The sequence below is a fragment of the Labeo rohita genome, chromosome 11 (assembly GCF_022985175.1).
Source record: "Labeo rohita strain BAU-BD-2019 chromosome 11, IGBB_LRoh.1.0, whole genome shotgun sequence".
NCBI classification, from domain to species: Eukaryota; Metazoa; Chordata; class Actinopteri; order Cypriniformes; family Cyprinidae; genus Labeo; species Labeo rohita.
Genome location: NC_066879.1, coordinates 4,297,778 through 4,314,032, shown reverse-complemented (window position 1 = coordinate 4,314,032; position 16,255 = coordinate 4,297,778). Strand labels below are relative to the sequence as shown.

The window sequence follows — 16,255 nt, the reverse complement described above, 5'->3', positions numbered from 1 at the left end:
GTCTTACTTCCACGTTAAAGAAAAGGTGGATGAAATTCTAAAAAAAAAAAAAAAAACACTTAAAAATCTTATAATAGTGTTAAAATTGCTCTACTGTTAGAATTTGCATAGGTGGAAGATGTGTGTGTATATTAGTGTGTTGCATTTCATTATGACATTATTTTTACATTTTATTATTTTAATTCAATATACACATTTATACATATTTATTTATATGTTGCACTTCCTATAAAGAAGATGTTCCACTGCTCAACTTGGCGATCCTAGTTTATAGAAATGAACAAAGTTACATTATAAGTTAAATCATTATTTGTGACCCTGGACCACAAAACCAGTCTTAGGTAGCATGGGTATATTTGTAGCAATAGCCAAAAATACACTGTATGGGTCAAAATGATCAATTTTTAATTTAAGAAAAAAATCATTAGGATATTAAGTAAAGATCATGTTCCATGAAGATATTTTGTAAATTTCCTACCGCAGTTATATTAACACTTAATATTTGATTAGTAATATGCATTGCTAAGAACTTCATTTGAACTTTAAAGGAGAATTTCTCAATATTTTTATTAGATTTTTTTTTTTTTTTTGCACCCTCAGATTCCAGATTTTGAAATAGTTGTATCTCTGCGAAATAATGTCCTATCCTAACAAACCCCTAACAAACCATACATCAATTGAAAGCTTATTTATTCAGTTTTCGGATTTCAGATTTATTTCATATACTGTTGCTTGTTTTGTTTTTGTTTTTTGTTTTTTGCTGTTTTGTTATAGCTATATTATTATACATTTGTGTTTGGTGTGTGTGTGTAGGGGTGGCATTATTTTTCCTGGAATGATGTTGTCTGTTAAAATGTATTTTATGTTAGATAACGTCAAACTGTTTACAAGGAATGTGAAATCTGATGTTTTCTGACAACTTACTGACTGAAATCTAGTTCCATTATCAGCTAAATCAGCATTATAGTCTATAAAATTGTCAATGTCAACTATTTTTAAAATAATCGGTATAAACAGAGACTTTGAAGGGTGCAATAACTGTACAATTTGTTTCTAAATAAATACATACTGAATTTCTTTCTGAAGACATTACACCTTTGGAGACACAATATTACACATTTGTTTATTGTTTATGCGTACTGGTTTTGATATTTTATTTTTTCAATGTTCTGGTGATGGTAGTATGCGAGCTCCGTGAATACTTGGAAGCACAAAAACACATAGAAACATTTCGTTTACCAAAATGAGAAATATTTACAAATATTTAAAAACAAAAAACGTACACAAAATAGTCCTTGTTTATTTGCACAACTTGTAAATCTCTTCATATGACCAAAATAAACATATCCACACTTCTGCCAGGGAGCAACATTTGCAAATTTTAGCTAATTCCCCAATTCACAAACCCCCTGAAATGCACCAACATCCCCCTAAGTGTCCTCACACCTGAAAGGGGTATTCCTGCAAGTAAAGCAGCAGCGGCCGTGGCAGCGGCAGCTGTGTATGGCGATCAGTATGTCTGTTTATAGTGAGGCGTGTGAGGTGCTGTAATGTTGGAAAGGCCCGAGGCCTGTGCAGAGGCTTCCTGAGCTTTAGCAGGACACCATTGTCCTTTGACACCGTGTGATGTTCTTCTATCCTTTCCTCCACTTGACTCGTGGATGTATAGTGCTGCACGAGACTAGGAAGAGCAGAAAAGGACAACAGGCAAGAACGGGCTGGAAAAGTGGAATCGAGACGGAATCGGCCGCTGTCGTATTCGATGCGGACGTTAGTGGGGCCTCTCCAGGTCTGTACGGAGAGGGTGAAGAGGTAGAGTGGATGGCTGCTGTCACGCACAAGGAAAGTCCCTTCAGACGCTCCAATGAGGGCATCCCTTGCCTCGCTGGCTGTCATACCACCCCAGTACCATCCTAAAACATAAAGAAGCTTTGTTAATATGACATACACTACTATTTGAGATCAGTAAAATTTTAATTTATTCAACAAGAGGTCAGAGAACATGACCCTGGACCACAAAACCAGTCACAAGGGTCCATTTTTTAAAAAACTGAGGTTTATACATAATCTGAAAGCTGAATAAATAAGCTTTCCACTGATGTACGGTTTGTCAGGACAATATTTGTCCGAGATATAACTATTTGAAAATCTGGTATCTGATTGTGCCAAAAATCTAAATACTGAGAAAATCTCCTTTTAAATTTGTCTAAATGATTCTTAGCGATGCATGTTACAAACCAAAAATTAAGTTTTGATATAATTACAGTAGGAAATTTACAAAATATCTTCATGGAACATGATCTTTACTTAATATCCTAATGATTTTTGGCATAAAAGAAAAATTGATCATTTTGACTTATACAGTGTATTTTTGTACCTGAGGTGTGTAAGTGCTGAAAGGTTGTGGTGATAAAACGCAAGTCCTCAGCCGGGGCCCATGTGCAGAGAGCTGCTTGTGACTGCTTAATTTGTTGAACCTCTGATTCGTCCCTCTCATTTTGGGCACTCGTACGGCTAGCAACCATTCCTGAATGTGGCCCTGGCATTAGAGCCTTCTTATGGAAGAAAAGAAAAAAACACATTTCTTGAGAATAATTATTGCATTATGTTATCTAATCAACTTTTTTTATTTATTTATTTTTTAATCTACAAAATGAGGTAAGGTGGCAGAGCTAACAGTCCAGTGGTTAAAATTGCTGTGCTTTCTATGTCATTGTTTTGTCATTTATAATTCCAATGAACTCTAAGAAAGAACAAACAAAGGAAGCGCAGTGTGCCAAGAACAAGAGAATGCACTCGCATGATATTTACACAATGTGGCAAGAATTTCACTTGGGACGCAGCAGGGTAAATATCAGATTTTACAAAACAACAAGTCACAAATATGACATGTAAAATGGTAAAAATCAGACTGATGTGTTGTTGGAATGGTGTTTTTAATTCTCTCTCAACATCTGCTTCAGTAAGTCGGAATCTGTATGTTCTTTCTCACGTTATGAAACATAAATATCATGACACAATGGTTATGTCAGCATACTCAAACAAAAGACTTTACAAACAGAGCTTTAAGGGATTTTGATGGCTGATTGTGACACTACATGCTGGTTTTTCCATTTCATTTGTAAAGATTTTATTCAAATCACACTTGCACAGACTTTAAGTATAATCACAGGCATGTTAAAAATAATTGAAAAAATGATTACAATTGACAAACAATTTCCAAAAATACATTTTAAAAATAAATCTATTTAATAAAACAAACTGAAATAAAATGAAAAATGTCAGACAAATACGCAGTTTTGATTTTAAAACTCGCAATGAACATTAAACGTTTTCATGTTTGCTCAGACAGTATAACTTGGTCAGAAAACTTTCAGTGCGTGTTTCGCTCCTTATTACACAATGCAACATTATAAAGCGCTTAGATGTGCGCAAAATGTTTAGTTTTGAAATGCCACGATCACAGTCAATCATAAACGGATGATACACATGACAGACGTCATGTAACCCCTGCAGTTCGTCATAAACTAATGTCAAGAGTGCACCCAACCAAACAGGTCTGGCCGCTTCACAGTTCTCATGAAACTAAAAAGATTGCGAGTACAACGCATAGATTTCTTACCTTGGTGGGCATAAAATCGTCACCTTCTGTAAGTCACAAAAACAGGGCAAAATGTGCGATGACAGTTTGAAAATTCTGTAAAATTTACGCGAATCCAAGTCCGGCAGTGTGCCAAAGCTGCTGACATTGTTCCAGCAGTGCTATGATGGCGACAAAACGTCCACAAAGCGAGTGAATTTGGTCAACATCTAACCCTTTTTAAATTAGAAATAATCTCTGATGTTTGTCTAAGTCGAACGAGCCTTCCTTGTCAAGTAAGTTACTCCTCCAGAAAGTCGCGAAGTCGGAACGAAATTGACGCAAAACAGCTTAGTAGTAGCAATCAAATAGGAGTAGTAGGTCGTTTGGCTTAGTGGATTATTATTTTCCTGTAATAAGAGCAGTAAGAAACGCCTTTGCATCACGTTTGGCTGTTTTATGAGCTGACGCGCGTTCTAGGAACCTCATTCCAAGAAAAGCGCTACATCTTTGCGCTCGCGGCCTCATCACCGGGCGCTCGGCGTTTCGCAGAACTGCGCTCTCGACCGTCGCTGCGTTTCCATTGGCTGCCGTGTGCCGCTGACGAAGCGCCCGGGCCGGTTTCAGAGGCGGATGACTTTCCCGGTAAAGAGCTTTCCAGGAATGCTGAAACAGTCGCTGAAATTGACCTCTGCGCCAGCTGCATTAACTGAGAGAGAGATCTCTGGGCAGCGGCGAGGGCTGTGATGGGAGGTGACTGCAAGGTAAGCCTAGTGCTGAGTAAGTCTAATTCCAGAAAATGTTTATTGCCAGAATGTTGCTCGTGTAGTTAATAACATCTTAACAACCCGGTAACTGATAGACTGATAGAACTGGCCCTGGGTCAGCGCATGGATAAAGAGACACACCCAGAATAACTGTTTAAATTAAATGTATATATATATATATATATATATATATATATATGTTTTTATTCATTACATACAGCACTAAATTCAGTTGGTAGCATAGTTTAAAGTTTGACATTAAAAATAAAGAGGGATCATACAAAATGCATGTTTTAGTTTATTTAGTACTGACCTAAATAAGATATTTCACATAAAAGATGTTTACATACTCCACAAGAGTTTACATCTCCTTGATACATCTCCTACCTGAATGATCCATAGCCACCTGCTGGCAGATTTAGTTTTTTATTTAGAGTATCATATATTAATAATAATACAATTATTATCGTTTCAAACCTTCCAAACACAAAGCTGTTTTAGTTACCTTGACGTTCAGTGTATGAACAAAAAATACTGAGATGTTTCTCAAGTTATCTTCTTTTATGTTCCATAGTTCAAGGGCATTGCAGCCTAAGTGTTTATGTGTAATGAATGTTATGCTGAATCACATAAAATATTTCTTTCTAAAGCTACCATTTGTAATGTCTACTTGCTGCTTTCTCATTTAACACAAAAATAACTTTAAATAATCTTTTGTGGGTATTTTCACAGACCGATTTATTTTTCGATTAATATGCGAATTGTAATTGTAATTAATTAGATTAAATTTTTTAATCAACTGACAGCACTAATATATACATATATATATATATGGGGCATTCTACAGAATTGGTGCAAAGTCAGAATTGAAAAAAAATGTGTTTTTCCACAAATTTTGTATGTATGCAAATTGTAAAATATCCAAGGTACACATTTCTAGTAAATGTGCAGTTAATTCTCATTGTATTTTGTGGAATATTTGTCCTCTTCCCGAATTTGTCACTACTGAAACACAGTAATATATAATTTAATAAGAAGAATTACATTTACCCATTAAGATTTTTGCTGACATTTTCCTTGTTAATATATTTTTTGCTATTTTCTTCAAAAGTTTTCAGCGGTAAATCAATAACAATTACAATTTTAACAATATTTCAAGTGTGATTTGTGAGATTTGAGATTTGAATCCAATTTTTTAAAAAGGCAAAACGTTGATCAAACTGATTTCAAAGGTAAGGATTCATTAGTTTGAATATTTTAAACCAAACACTATCATAACATCTTAGTTGATAATTCAGTATACTTATTTTTGACAGAACATCCAATGTTTAGGTAATGCTTTGGTAGAGACCACATCACATTATAGAATTTCAACTTGTACACTAAAACACTACTTAAACATACTAAAATACTGAAAATTTGTACTAACATTTTGTTTATTTTCAACAAATAAAGGATTATGGGTTCCCTTTTGTCACTACCGAAACGATGATGACTTGCTTTGGTTATAATTGTTTCGGTAGTGACAATTTTAATTACTTTTGGGCCAGCTTAAAGATGCTGATCAGCACATGGATAGCTAGCACAGTTGTGCACGGAAACTAAAAAAACTAAAAAACTAAAAAAACAATCATGTCACTTCACCGAAACTTCACCAAATGTTTCCACCTAGGTTCAAAAGTATCTAAAATTGTCATTACCGAAACAGTGTGCTTAATTGCAGAAAAAAGGTGTTTGGTAGTGACATTCCTTTAAATTACACATAGATTTTCATACTTTTAAACACATTTACCTCAAAATAATGGGACCTATCCACTCACACCATGTAGCTATGAGAGAGAGGGACACATAAATATTTCCTGATCGTAAATGCCAGTGGACTAAAACATGCACTGTTTCGGTAGTGACATAAAAATGCGGGACATAAAGTCTGGGGAAATTTTTACATAAAGTTTAATAATTTACAATAATTAAAACTTCACTTTTTTAAAAAATCAAAAAGAGATTTTTTAAAATTATTTCAATATAATTTTCAACAATTGAAATTTAGGGGTTGGGGTTCGGGACAGCCAATTGAAAGTACCAAATAAATGATGATTTTATATACAGTATATATTAGGCTTACTAATATTTGAAAAATGATTGTAGGTTTCAACAGATAATATAAGGATCTTAGTAATTCCTAAATGCTTTTTAAATGTGCTTTTTGGTTGTGGGACAGCAGTTTACACCAATTCTATAGAATGGCCCATATATTCTTGTAAACTGCAATTACTAATGATTTTTTGCTTAATGTAACACCTGACCGAGATATCTTAGTAAACATTCAATATGTGCTCTGTTAGCTAAACATAATGCTGCTCCACAGTCAGACAATAAGGAGATTTAACAACAGATTAATGGATTTTATTTTAACTTTAACATAAAAATCATCACCTAAACAGCACATTTATGTGGCCTTGAAAACCATGTGACAGTGTGTTTCAGACTGAAAGAAGACTAGTTAATATCTAACATAAAAAATAATAAGAAGAACGAAACAGAGAGCTCAGATAAGTGTATCAGATGTCATTTTACATGTTTTGACTGTATGTTTTTAGCTCTCATCTCCATTTTCTCCCGCTCCTCTGATTAGACGCTTGTTCCCTCGTTTCCCTGTAGGGCCCTTTGGCTTGGTGAAGGCTTGTTTCAGAGCATGCTGCTTCGGATAAACCTCTTCATACAGGAAATCCTCTGTCAGGCACTCTCCACTATCAATCTCCATCTACACACGACACATAAACAGATGAACTGAAATGTGGATAAGTATGAGCATTTGATTGAAACCAAATGTCAAAATGTTATGTATTATAAAGTTACACTTATTATTTAAAAGTTTCAGGGTTTTTTTAAATAAATTAATACTTTTACCCAGCAATGATGGACTACATTGATCAAAAGTGACCGTCAAGATATAAAATGTCAAATAAATGCTGTTTTCTGAACTTTCTATTCTGCTTGAAAAACATACTGTACAGTATTAAGACCAACTGTTTCTGTTATTGTACCTTTTTGGCGATCTCTATGTGATAGTCTCTCTCGACTTCATCCAGCAGTCGATTCTTACAGCTGGAGTACAGCATCCTTTCTTTGATGCTACAACTATACCCAGGCATGGAGTAGATGAAAACTGGTCCACATATTCAAACACAAACATGACAAACATTAGATATGAAATATCTTTAGAGGCCAACTCAGCATATTGTGATACTGGCAGAGAATAGTTCATATTTCGGAACTAACCTACAGCTTCCAGTGCCTGTCCTTGATGGGCGTGTTTGTACAGGAAGAAGTGGTATCGTGGGGCATCGGTGGGGATTCTGCTTGGCAGCTCTTTGGTCTCTGTGGGACTAGTGTGGACCAGCTCAATTGTCTCTCGCTCGGTGTCCAGCCTCTTTAAGATGATACAGATACAGTGCTTTGTTATTGGGCTTGTTGAGACATATTCTATGGAGACACAGAATTCTCCTCTGCTCACCAAGTCTGCATTTATTTGATCGAAAATACAGCAAAAGCTGTAATATTGTGAAATATTTGTACTATTTAAAAAATAGCAGTTTTCATTTTAGCAAGGATGCTTTAAATTGATCAAAATGTATGATAAAGACATTTATAATGTTACAAAAGATTTCTATTTCAGATAAATGCTGTTCTTCTTAACTTTCTATTCATCAAAGAAACCTGGAAAAATTATACTCAGCAGTTTTCAACATCATAATAATAATAAAGGTTTTTTGAGCAGCAAATCAGAATATTAGAACGATTTCTGAAGGATCATGTGACTGGAAAATCAGCTTTGAAATCACAGGAATAAATTACATTTTAAAATATATTCAAATAGAAAGCAGTTATTTTAAATAGTAAAAATATTTCAAAATGTTACTGTTTTTGCTGTACTTTGGATCAAATAAATGCAGGCTTTGTGAGCAGAAGAGACATCTTTAAAAAAAAACATTAAAAAAATTGTACTGTTCAAAAACTTTTGACTGGTAGTGTATTTATCAAAGAATCCTGAAAACAATATATTACGGTTTTGAAAAATATTAAGCAGCACAACTGTTTTCAAAATGCACAATAAAAAAGAAACATTTGTGCACCAAATCAGCATATTAGAATGACTTCTGAAGGATCATGTGAAAACTGACGTAATGATGCTGAAAATTCAGCTACAATCACAGGAATAATTTACAATTTACAATATATTTGAATAGAAAAGTTATTTTTAAATGTATTAATATTTCACTAGACTAATATGTTACCATGTTTTTGATCAGCGCAGCCTTGGTGAGCACAACAGACCATAATTTTTTATTTTGAATTTATGTGTATCGTTGCTTAATTTATTTTGAATTGTAATATTATGCAGAGAATCCGGTTTTAAACATGCAAATTTAGCAACAGCATTATCACAAGCAATTTTGTATGTATAATGAAGCAAACTGATGCTGTAAGTGCAATTGAAAATATAAATGGGAGTCTGAACATTTTGTTTTATATCAGTGTGTAATGTATATGTATGTGGAACTTACTAGTTGAATGTAATTGATGCGTTTGAGTTTCAGCTGCTGTAAAGCATGTTTAGCCTCTTCTTGTAATGGGAATGCCAAACCCTGCAAAGTTGGATTTTTACTCTCCACACTGATCTCTGTCTGTATCAGAAACACATATCACAGACACATAAGGATATATGTAATATTAACATTTCTAATAATTTGGCGAATAGAGAGCTGAAGCTACCTTTGATTGTCCACTTACAGTGGCAACTCGTCTTCGCTCGTCCTGAACAGAGAGGTACAGATGTTTTGTTAAAATCCCCTTAATACTTATGCACTTAAAAACAAAATCAATCATAGGAAACTCACCCGTGCCACTCTGTCCTGTCAGGTGCATTATTAAGAAATACATTTGTTTATTAGATATTAATATACAGGCAGACAAAATATCAGATATTCTTTTCTTTGACCTTCCTCACCTCTGTTATTTTAATCTGGTGGAGCTGTTGCTCAGCAGTAGTGAGAGGGGCCGGGCTGGAAGAGGAGGACAGGTGTCGTAAATAACCTTGGAAACAGACGTCTTCCTGCAGGTCAGAATAGTAAATAGTGCTTAGATGACTCATCATCACATCTCTAAACATGTGACCTGAAGAAACCCGAGGAAAAGTGAGTGAAGGGCACAAAAGAACAGAAAATAAAGTAGGTTTACTAATGTAAACCCGGTTCTAAAATTTTTTTTCCAGTTCTTTTTTTCACTTTTTTGGCAGCAATGCCTTTCAAGAACCTTTCAAGGTACAGTTCCTAAAAAGAAACAAAATTTTCCTAATGGAAAGTCCAATAGAAATTTTCCATGGATTTTTAAAGGTTCTTCATGGAACAACAAAGAATATTAAGATTTTATGCAAAGCAGAAAACAAATGCAGGTCATTTGTCAGGAAAGCACATTTGTGACCCTGGACCACAAAACCAGTCACAAGGGTAAATTTTTTGAAATTGAGATTTATACATCATCTGAAAGCTGAATAAATAAGCTTTGCATTGATGTACGGTTTGTTAGGACAATATTTAGCCGAGATACAACTATTTGAAAATCTGAAATCTGAGGGTGCAAAAAAAACTTGAGAAAAAAATCTTGAGAAAATTGCCTTTAAAGTTGTCCAAATGAAGTTCTTAGCAATGCACATTACTAATCAAAAATTAGGTTTTAATATATTTACGGTAAAAAATTACAAAATATCTTCATGGAACATGATTTTTACTTAACATCCTAATGATTTTTGGCATAAAAGAGAAATGTATCATTTTGACCCATACAAATAATGTATTTTTGGCTTTTGCTAAAAATATACCCATGTTACTTACGACTGGTTTTGTGGTCCAGGGTCACATTTTATTCTGTTTTGTTCTGACTGGTCGTTGTAACAGGCAATACATAATTATGAATAATCAGCTATCTGGTTTACTTTATTAAAATTGGTTAATCATGGAATTTCTGCAGTGAGATCAGATTTTTGTGTGTGTGTGTGTGTGTGTGTGTGTGTGTTTCTATTTTGTCCAAAAGCAAAAGAAAAAAATCCATGATATAGTGTTTCCATGACTTTCCAAAAGATGAAAAAATAAAGAGATTGATTACGGCAGTCAGAAATTAGAAATATTTGATCAAATTTACACCACTACCTCAGCCTTTTTTCTTTTTTTTTCAATTAAATGTAAATTCATGTCCCAGTCACATTTTCTTGGTTAAATAAACATTACTTACACTATTAAAAATATATATATATACATTAACAACGTAATCAATGTTCTATTTATTAAAGCCAAGTACAAAATCTCATCAAGTTAGTGTTTTTAAGCATTTTGCATTTATTCCAAAACAATAACTCAAGGCAGTAGCAATTTAAACAATAAATTTTATTTGTGAACTTTTGTTCAGCTATTCTTTTAAATAGTTAACGTTTAACTATTTTTTTATTTTTTTGATCATCAGTCAAATTTTACCAAGCTGATTACTCAATAAAAACTCCCAGATCATGTTTTCAGGCCATTTTAAATGTTATTTTGATGTAACAAAGTGGTTTCCCATTAAGGCCAATATTGTTTATTCAGACTCATTTATGAACACGGAACGCACACAAACACAAGAGGCGGGATTTATCGCATGAACCAATCACAGACGATCATAACCAGTCATATCCAATCATATCGAACACAAGAGACGGGATTTATCACATGAACCAATCACAGCCGAACATAACCAGTCATATCCAATCATATCACGATGGAAGCAGTAACTTTCCTCCATTCAATCACAGTTACCCCCCACCAAAGTCGGTTAAGGCTAGAAGGGATACAGCTCTAGCTACTGGGCATGCGCACATCAATCTAACATTATTATTGTCACACTGTACAATTATACTGTTTTTGTATTATAGTAATGGCTAAGTTTAGGGTTGGGGTAGGTGTAGACGCTAAAAAAACAATCTAATACGTAGAACAATTCATTTCATTGTTAGACACGGACTCTCGCTGTAACTTTACCTGCTGGTGTCGCTGTTGGACAGTGTTTCTTTAGAAAAACTAGTGAATTTTACACCTTTTAGTGTTATATTTTGTAATACTGGCATTGTTTCATTTATTTATTTTTTGTATAAATATACAAATATACAGTTGATAATATACGGGTACAATTCCAAAATAATAAACCCCTGTCCACACACCTGGACTGTTCCAAACAGTTCATCTTTGAGGTGACTTCCTCCAAACTCTTTCTTCAGTGTGGCTCGGGTAGCAGCGTAAACCATCTTTAACCTCACCTGTGTAGTGCAGAATGAATGGATATTGTCACCCAGAAGGGTAATTCACAGTATTTTGAACTCAAGGGAACTAAAGGAAAGATTATTTAAAGAGGGTGAGAGTGAGAGTTTGTATTGCGTGTACACATTTCACTTTATCATGTGTTTCCTACTTACTGGTGACTGGTCTGGTGACCAGGAGATAAACAGCCACTCATATCCCAGCTGGTTCTGTGAGTCAAGGCGGTAAAGGATATAACAGGGTTCTAGACCGTCCAGCATGGGCAGGACACATGCGTCATAGTCCTGATCCCAGCTCTGAGACACCTCTCTGTACGCTCCCAACACCAGCTGCTCTAAAGCACACACAGACAGATACACACACACACACACCCCGACTACTTGGAATAGCTCCAGATAAATGAACCGACCATCACTCTGGGTCCAAAAACAGCACGGTGCCTTGAAGCTGTTATCATACACTGCATGCATAACATTCCACAGTCAAGTTTATCCTAACATTTACTTGACACTTTTTAGGGTCAACAAGTGTCTAAAATATATTTGCCAAGGTAAACGTATGCAGTTTTTACATTACAAATGCAAAAGATCAAACCAAATGCAATTTATTTTACAAGAAAGATAACAAAAAACAACATTTAAGCAAAACATCTATCAAAAATAGTTGTTTGTTAGGTTTCAAATGACATTTTATTGTCTGATGAAGTTGCAATTAAAGGGATAGTTCACTCAAAAATGAAAATTATCCTATGATTTACTCACCCTCAGGCCGTCCTACACTGTAAAAAACAATTTGTTGAGTCAACTTAAAATAATTTGTAACCTGGCTGCCTTAAATTTTTAAGTTCAGTCAACTCAAAAACAGTTTATTCAACTTGAAATGTTAAATTATACTAAGTGACAACTTAAATATTTGAGTTGAATCAACTTAAAATTTTAAGGCAGCTGGGTTACTTACCCATCTGTTAAGTTTAGCAAACACAAATGTCTAAGTTGTTACTTAGTACAACTTAACATTTCAAGTTGAATAAACTTATTTTAGTTGACTGAACTTAACATTTTAAGGCAGCAGGGTAACAAATTATTTTAAAACTCAACAAATTGTGTTTTTTTATTTTTTACAGTGTAGGTGTATATGACTTTCTTCTTTCAGACAAATACAATCAGAGTTTTATTTAAAAATGTCCTGTTTCTCACAAGATTTATAACGGCAGTGAATGGGTGTTGAGATTTTGAAGCCCAATAAAGTGCATCCATCTATCATAAAAAGTACTCCACACAGCTTCAAGGGATATTAAAGGCCTTCTAAAGCAATTGCATTTGTGTAAGAATAATATCCATATGTAAAACTTTATTATAAAGCTTGAAAGAGCCAGGATATATAATTTTTAATATAACTGACTGTGGTCATCTGAAAAAAGAAAGTCATACACATCTAGGGTGAACTATCCCTTTAAGTGCATTTAAAATATATTTACTTTAAAATGTAATTTTCAATAGCACACTACTGTTAAAATATTAATCAAGTGGCCTACTTGCATGTGCTTAAGCATGTTAGTCAACAAAATAAGGGTTCTTAAAGCATTACAAATTATTAAAATGTACTTTCAAGTGCACTTTTTAAAGTGTACTTAAAAGTGTTAAGAAAGTGAATTTCCTTTAATTACACTTAAGTGGCCTTTTGTTTCATTAATATTATGTTATCTACAAGTGCATTTACAAAAACATTCTTTTAAGTTCACTTTTTCAATACAATCAAGTACACCTTTTTTAAAGTGTACAAATGTGAAAAATCCACTAAAATGACCTTTTTAGTTAAAATAAATAGCAGAAATTACTCAGAAATATAAATCAAATGTCTGGCATAATTATTAAGTGTGACTTAAGTGTCCAGATACTTTTCTGAATTTGAGAAACATCTCAGTATTTTTTGTTCATACGATGGAAGTCATTGGTAATCAAAACAGCTTTGTTACAAACAGTCTTCAAAATACCTTCTTTATGTTCCACAAAAGAAAGGTTTGAAACGGCATGAGGGTGAGCAAATGATGACAGAATTTTTTTTTTTTTTTTTTTGGTGAACTATCTCTTTAATGTTTTCATTTTTATTATTATTATTATTTAATGAAATTATACTCAAAATAAGAAACTAAATCTGCCAGCAGGTGGCGGTAAATGTCTTTATGAGTCATTAATTAATTAATTCGATTCGTTCAAGCGGCTGATTTGTTCAGTAATTAAGTAAATGGCTCTCTTAATGAATGGGCCTTTGAATCATTGATTCACATGATTCGTTCAAAACGCGGATTCATTCAGAAACTAAACAGAGTTTAGCTCGGAGATGTGCAACAATTCTGCTATGGCTTCAAAGGTAATATGTCCTCTGCAAAATTGAGCAAAAACACACAATATTGTGTTTATTGTGTATTTACTGAACTGTTGTATAAAATCACATTTAAGCTTGTGATAGATCGGGACAAAATCAGCACTCGTCATTGCTCTTGCTGCCCCTTTAATATCGTGTGAAATGTAATATATACAATGTAATATATATAAATATGACAAAACACATAAAGCTGCATTTTTTGCACCAATATCTTGAATTTTAGTGCATAACTGCATTTGTGGAGGTGTTGTTTTTTATTTTTATTCATAACTAATTAATTAAGTTAACGCGTTAAACTCACAGCCCTCATTTTTATTTTTTAATTACACATTAATGTGAGTCCTTCACATCATCTTTTTGCTTGAACAAAACCATCCTGTGGGTATTGAAATACTAATATTAAACTATGTTCTCACAAACAAAAATGCTCCTACTCACCGCTCCTTATAACAATCTTCACCACTCTGACAGCTCCTCTTCTCGCCTTCACGAGGAACTCTCTCAAGTCTGGAGTTGCTGATTTCAGCAGAGAAGTATACAACATATGACGGTACAACAGAGACAGGATACAGTAAGTAAACCCAGTAATTATTTTATGCCACAAACCTACATAGTATACATACATATTATAAATTCTTACATTGTATAGTTTTGAAAAGACCAAGAAAATTGACTGAAACAAAGGAAATTTTACACTGCTTCCACACTGTGCGGCCTGTGCCTCATTCTTGGCCTCACCATGGTAACAGGGCATCAGGACTCATAAATGATGTAGGTACAGGTGAGATGGATGAGGAGCGGCGCTTCCGCCCGTAAGCTTAAATTACCGCCCATCATCATTCACATAAAACCCGGCCAAAAATTATGTCTTTATTTTATACCTATATAACTATATATACCATTATATATACTGTAGAATCCAAAATTAGTTTGCTAAAACCCAGAGTTAAGCAAAACTATCAATATTCCTACTTAAAATATTTTAATAGCAACCTTTTATTTTTTAAAAGACAATTCCTTTTGACTTTCAATGTACACATTTGCACATAGACTCAGATGGAAATCTGAAAAAAGTTTAACGCAATTTTTATTTTTTTTCCAAATGTGCCTCATTTTAACTTTATTGCATGCATTCATAGTTTATATTTAACTTTTAAACTCAAAATGCATGATTTTCTTTCACTAAAAGGAGAAGGTGAAGATAAAATTCTAAAATGGTTACTCTAAATGTTAAAAATCCACATGGGCTGCAGTCACTGAAATAAAGATCTCATTGTACTTACCATGGATACCCGTCTGGTGCGACATCCCAAGTCCCGTTGATGCTCCAGCTCAGTCCGAATTCCTGTCCAAACTCCCACGTTGTCCTCCTATTGTCTTCAGTGGCACTGCTATCTGTGCCCAGCAGTGTGGTCCAACTCACTTCCGTACAATGACATCAACGCCCCTTAAGCATCTTACCTGGGGAATCCTGTTTGAAACTCGATCTGCGGAACTGAGGAAGATGTGTAGCCTAATATTACACCTGTCAAGGGATGGGTTCCAGCACACCACCTATCTAGTATTATTCACCCATCACCGGTGGCCCTTATGGGGTATAAAGTGGATGACAACATCTGATATGTGTGATGCGCTGCATGATGCTGCTGCTCTGGGGTAAAATAAAAGGAAGTAGCATCCTACTGAAACTGAGAGTCTGGACTCTGGACATTATCTGTCTGTCTCCGCTCGTCTACAAACAGTTATGCCACGCTCCATTTGTGAAAAGAAATGGCACATTATCACTCACAAACATCGAGGACCTGATAGGAGCATATAAACCAGAGGCCTGTGGCAGCTCAAATTCCACCAGGCTGTCATGAGATACCATGCAGGCGGCTGCTGACCCCCAACCAACAGGACAGGCGGTTCATTTAGACAACCTAACCGGCTATCGAAAAGCCATTTCAGACCGTAAACGTATTCTTTAGAGCGCTCTGTGAGATTCTGCATGAGGTTTATGAGATTTGATTAAAGGAAAAATTTGAAATGTGTTTCTGAAAAGTGTTTCAGGTGATTTTATTTCATTAGAGCATGTAACAGACAAAAAGATTTACATTGGATATTATGCATTTGTGTTAAGACAGAAAGAGAGTGAACATACCTGAGTTTTCTAGTGCTGGCTTCATGTTTAATTC

At 34.5% G+C, this 16,255-nt stretch overlaps 2 protein-coding genes across 5 annotated transcripts; both read right to left on the bottom strand.

Moving 5' to 3' along the window:
• Positions 1-1,109: 1,109 nt before the first annotated feature.
• On the bottom strand, positions 1,110-4,162 carry cishb (cytokine inducible SH2-containing protein b). 2 transcript variants are annotated; one of them, XM_051123372.1, is made up of 3 exons: positions 3,623-4,162; positions 2,378-2,552; positions 1,110-1,913 (listed from the first exon to the last, which is right to left on the bottom strand). In XM_051123372.1, exons 1-3 carry the CDS (start codon positions 3,632-3,634, stop codon positions 1,441-1,443), a joined length of 660 nt encoding a protein of 219 aa, XP_050979329.1. In that variant the 5' UTR covers positions 3,635-4,162; the 3' UTR covers positions 1,110-1,440. The 2 variants fall into 2 exon arrangements, with proteins under 2 accessions (XP_050979329.1, XP_050979328.1); XM_051123371.1 differs by having other exon boundaries at positions 2,378-2,555; positions 3,623-4,150.
• Positions 4,163-6,731: 2,569 nt separating this feature from the next.
• On the bottom strand, positions 6,732-15,765 carry twf2b (twinfilin actin-binding protein 2b). 3 transcript variants are annotated; one of them, XM_051123368.1, is made up of 11 exons: positions 15,362-15,765; positions 14,517-14,594; positions 11,849-12,027; positions 11,597-11,692; positions 9,359-9,463; positions 9,249-9,263; positions 9,124-9,165; positions 8,916-9,035; positions 7,630-7,780; positions 7,395-7,516; positions 6,732-7,111 (listed from the first exon to the last, which is right to left on the bottom strand). In XM_051123368.1, exons 1-11 carry the CDS (start codon positions 15,384-15,386, stop codon positions 6,944-6,946), a joined length of 1,101 nt encoding a protein of 366 aa, XP_050979325.1. In that variant the 5' UTR covers positions 15,387-15,765; the 3' UTR covers positions 6,732-6,943. The 3 variants fall into 3 exon arrangements, with proteins under 3 accessions (XP_050979325.1, XP_050979327.1, XP_050979326.1); XM_051123370.1 differs by lacking the exon at positions 15,362-15,765 and adding an exon at positions 14,719-14,810 and having other exon boundaries at positions 11,849-12,022; XM_051123369.1 differs by lacking the exon at positions 9,249-9,263.
• Positions 15,766-16,255: the final 490 nt, after the last annotated feature.

Coding starts and splice junctions, on each gene's coding strand:
- cishb (XM_051123371.1), bottom strand. Junction 1,914..2,377: donor TCAGCACTTACACACCTCAG/GTACAAAAATAC, acceptor TTTATGTTTTAG/GATGGTACTGGGGTGGTATG.
- twf2b (XM_051123368.1), bottom strand. CDS start 15,386: ATGTCGCACCAGACGGGTATCCATG. Junction 14,595..15,361: donor GCACCAGACGGGTATCCATG/GTAAGTACAATG, acceptor TGCTGAAATCAG/CAACTCCAGACTTGAGAGAG. Junction 7,781..8,915: donor GCATCAATTACATTCAACTA/GTAAGTTCCACA, acceptor ATCATCTTAAAG/AGGCTGGACACCGAGCGAGA.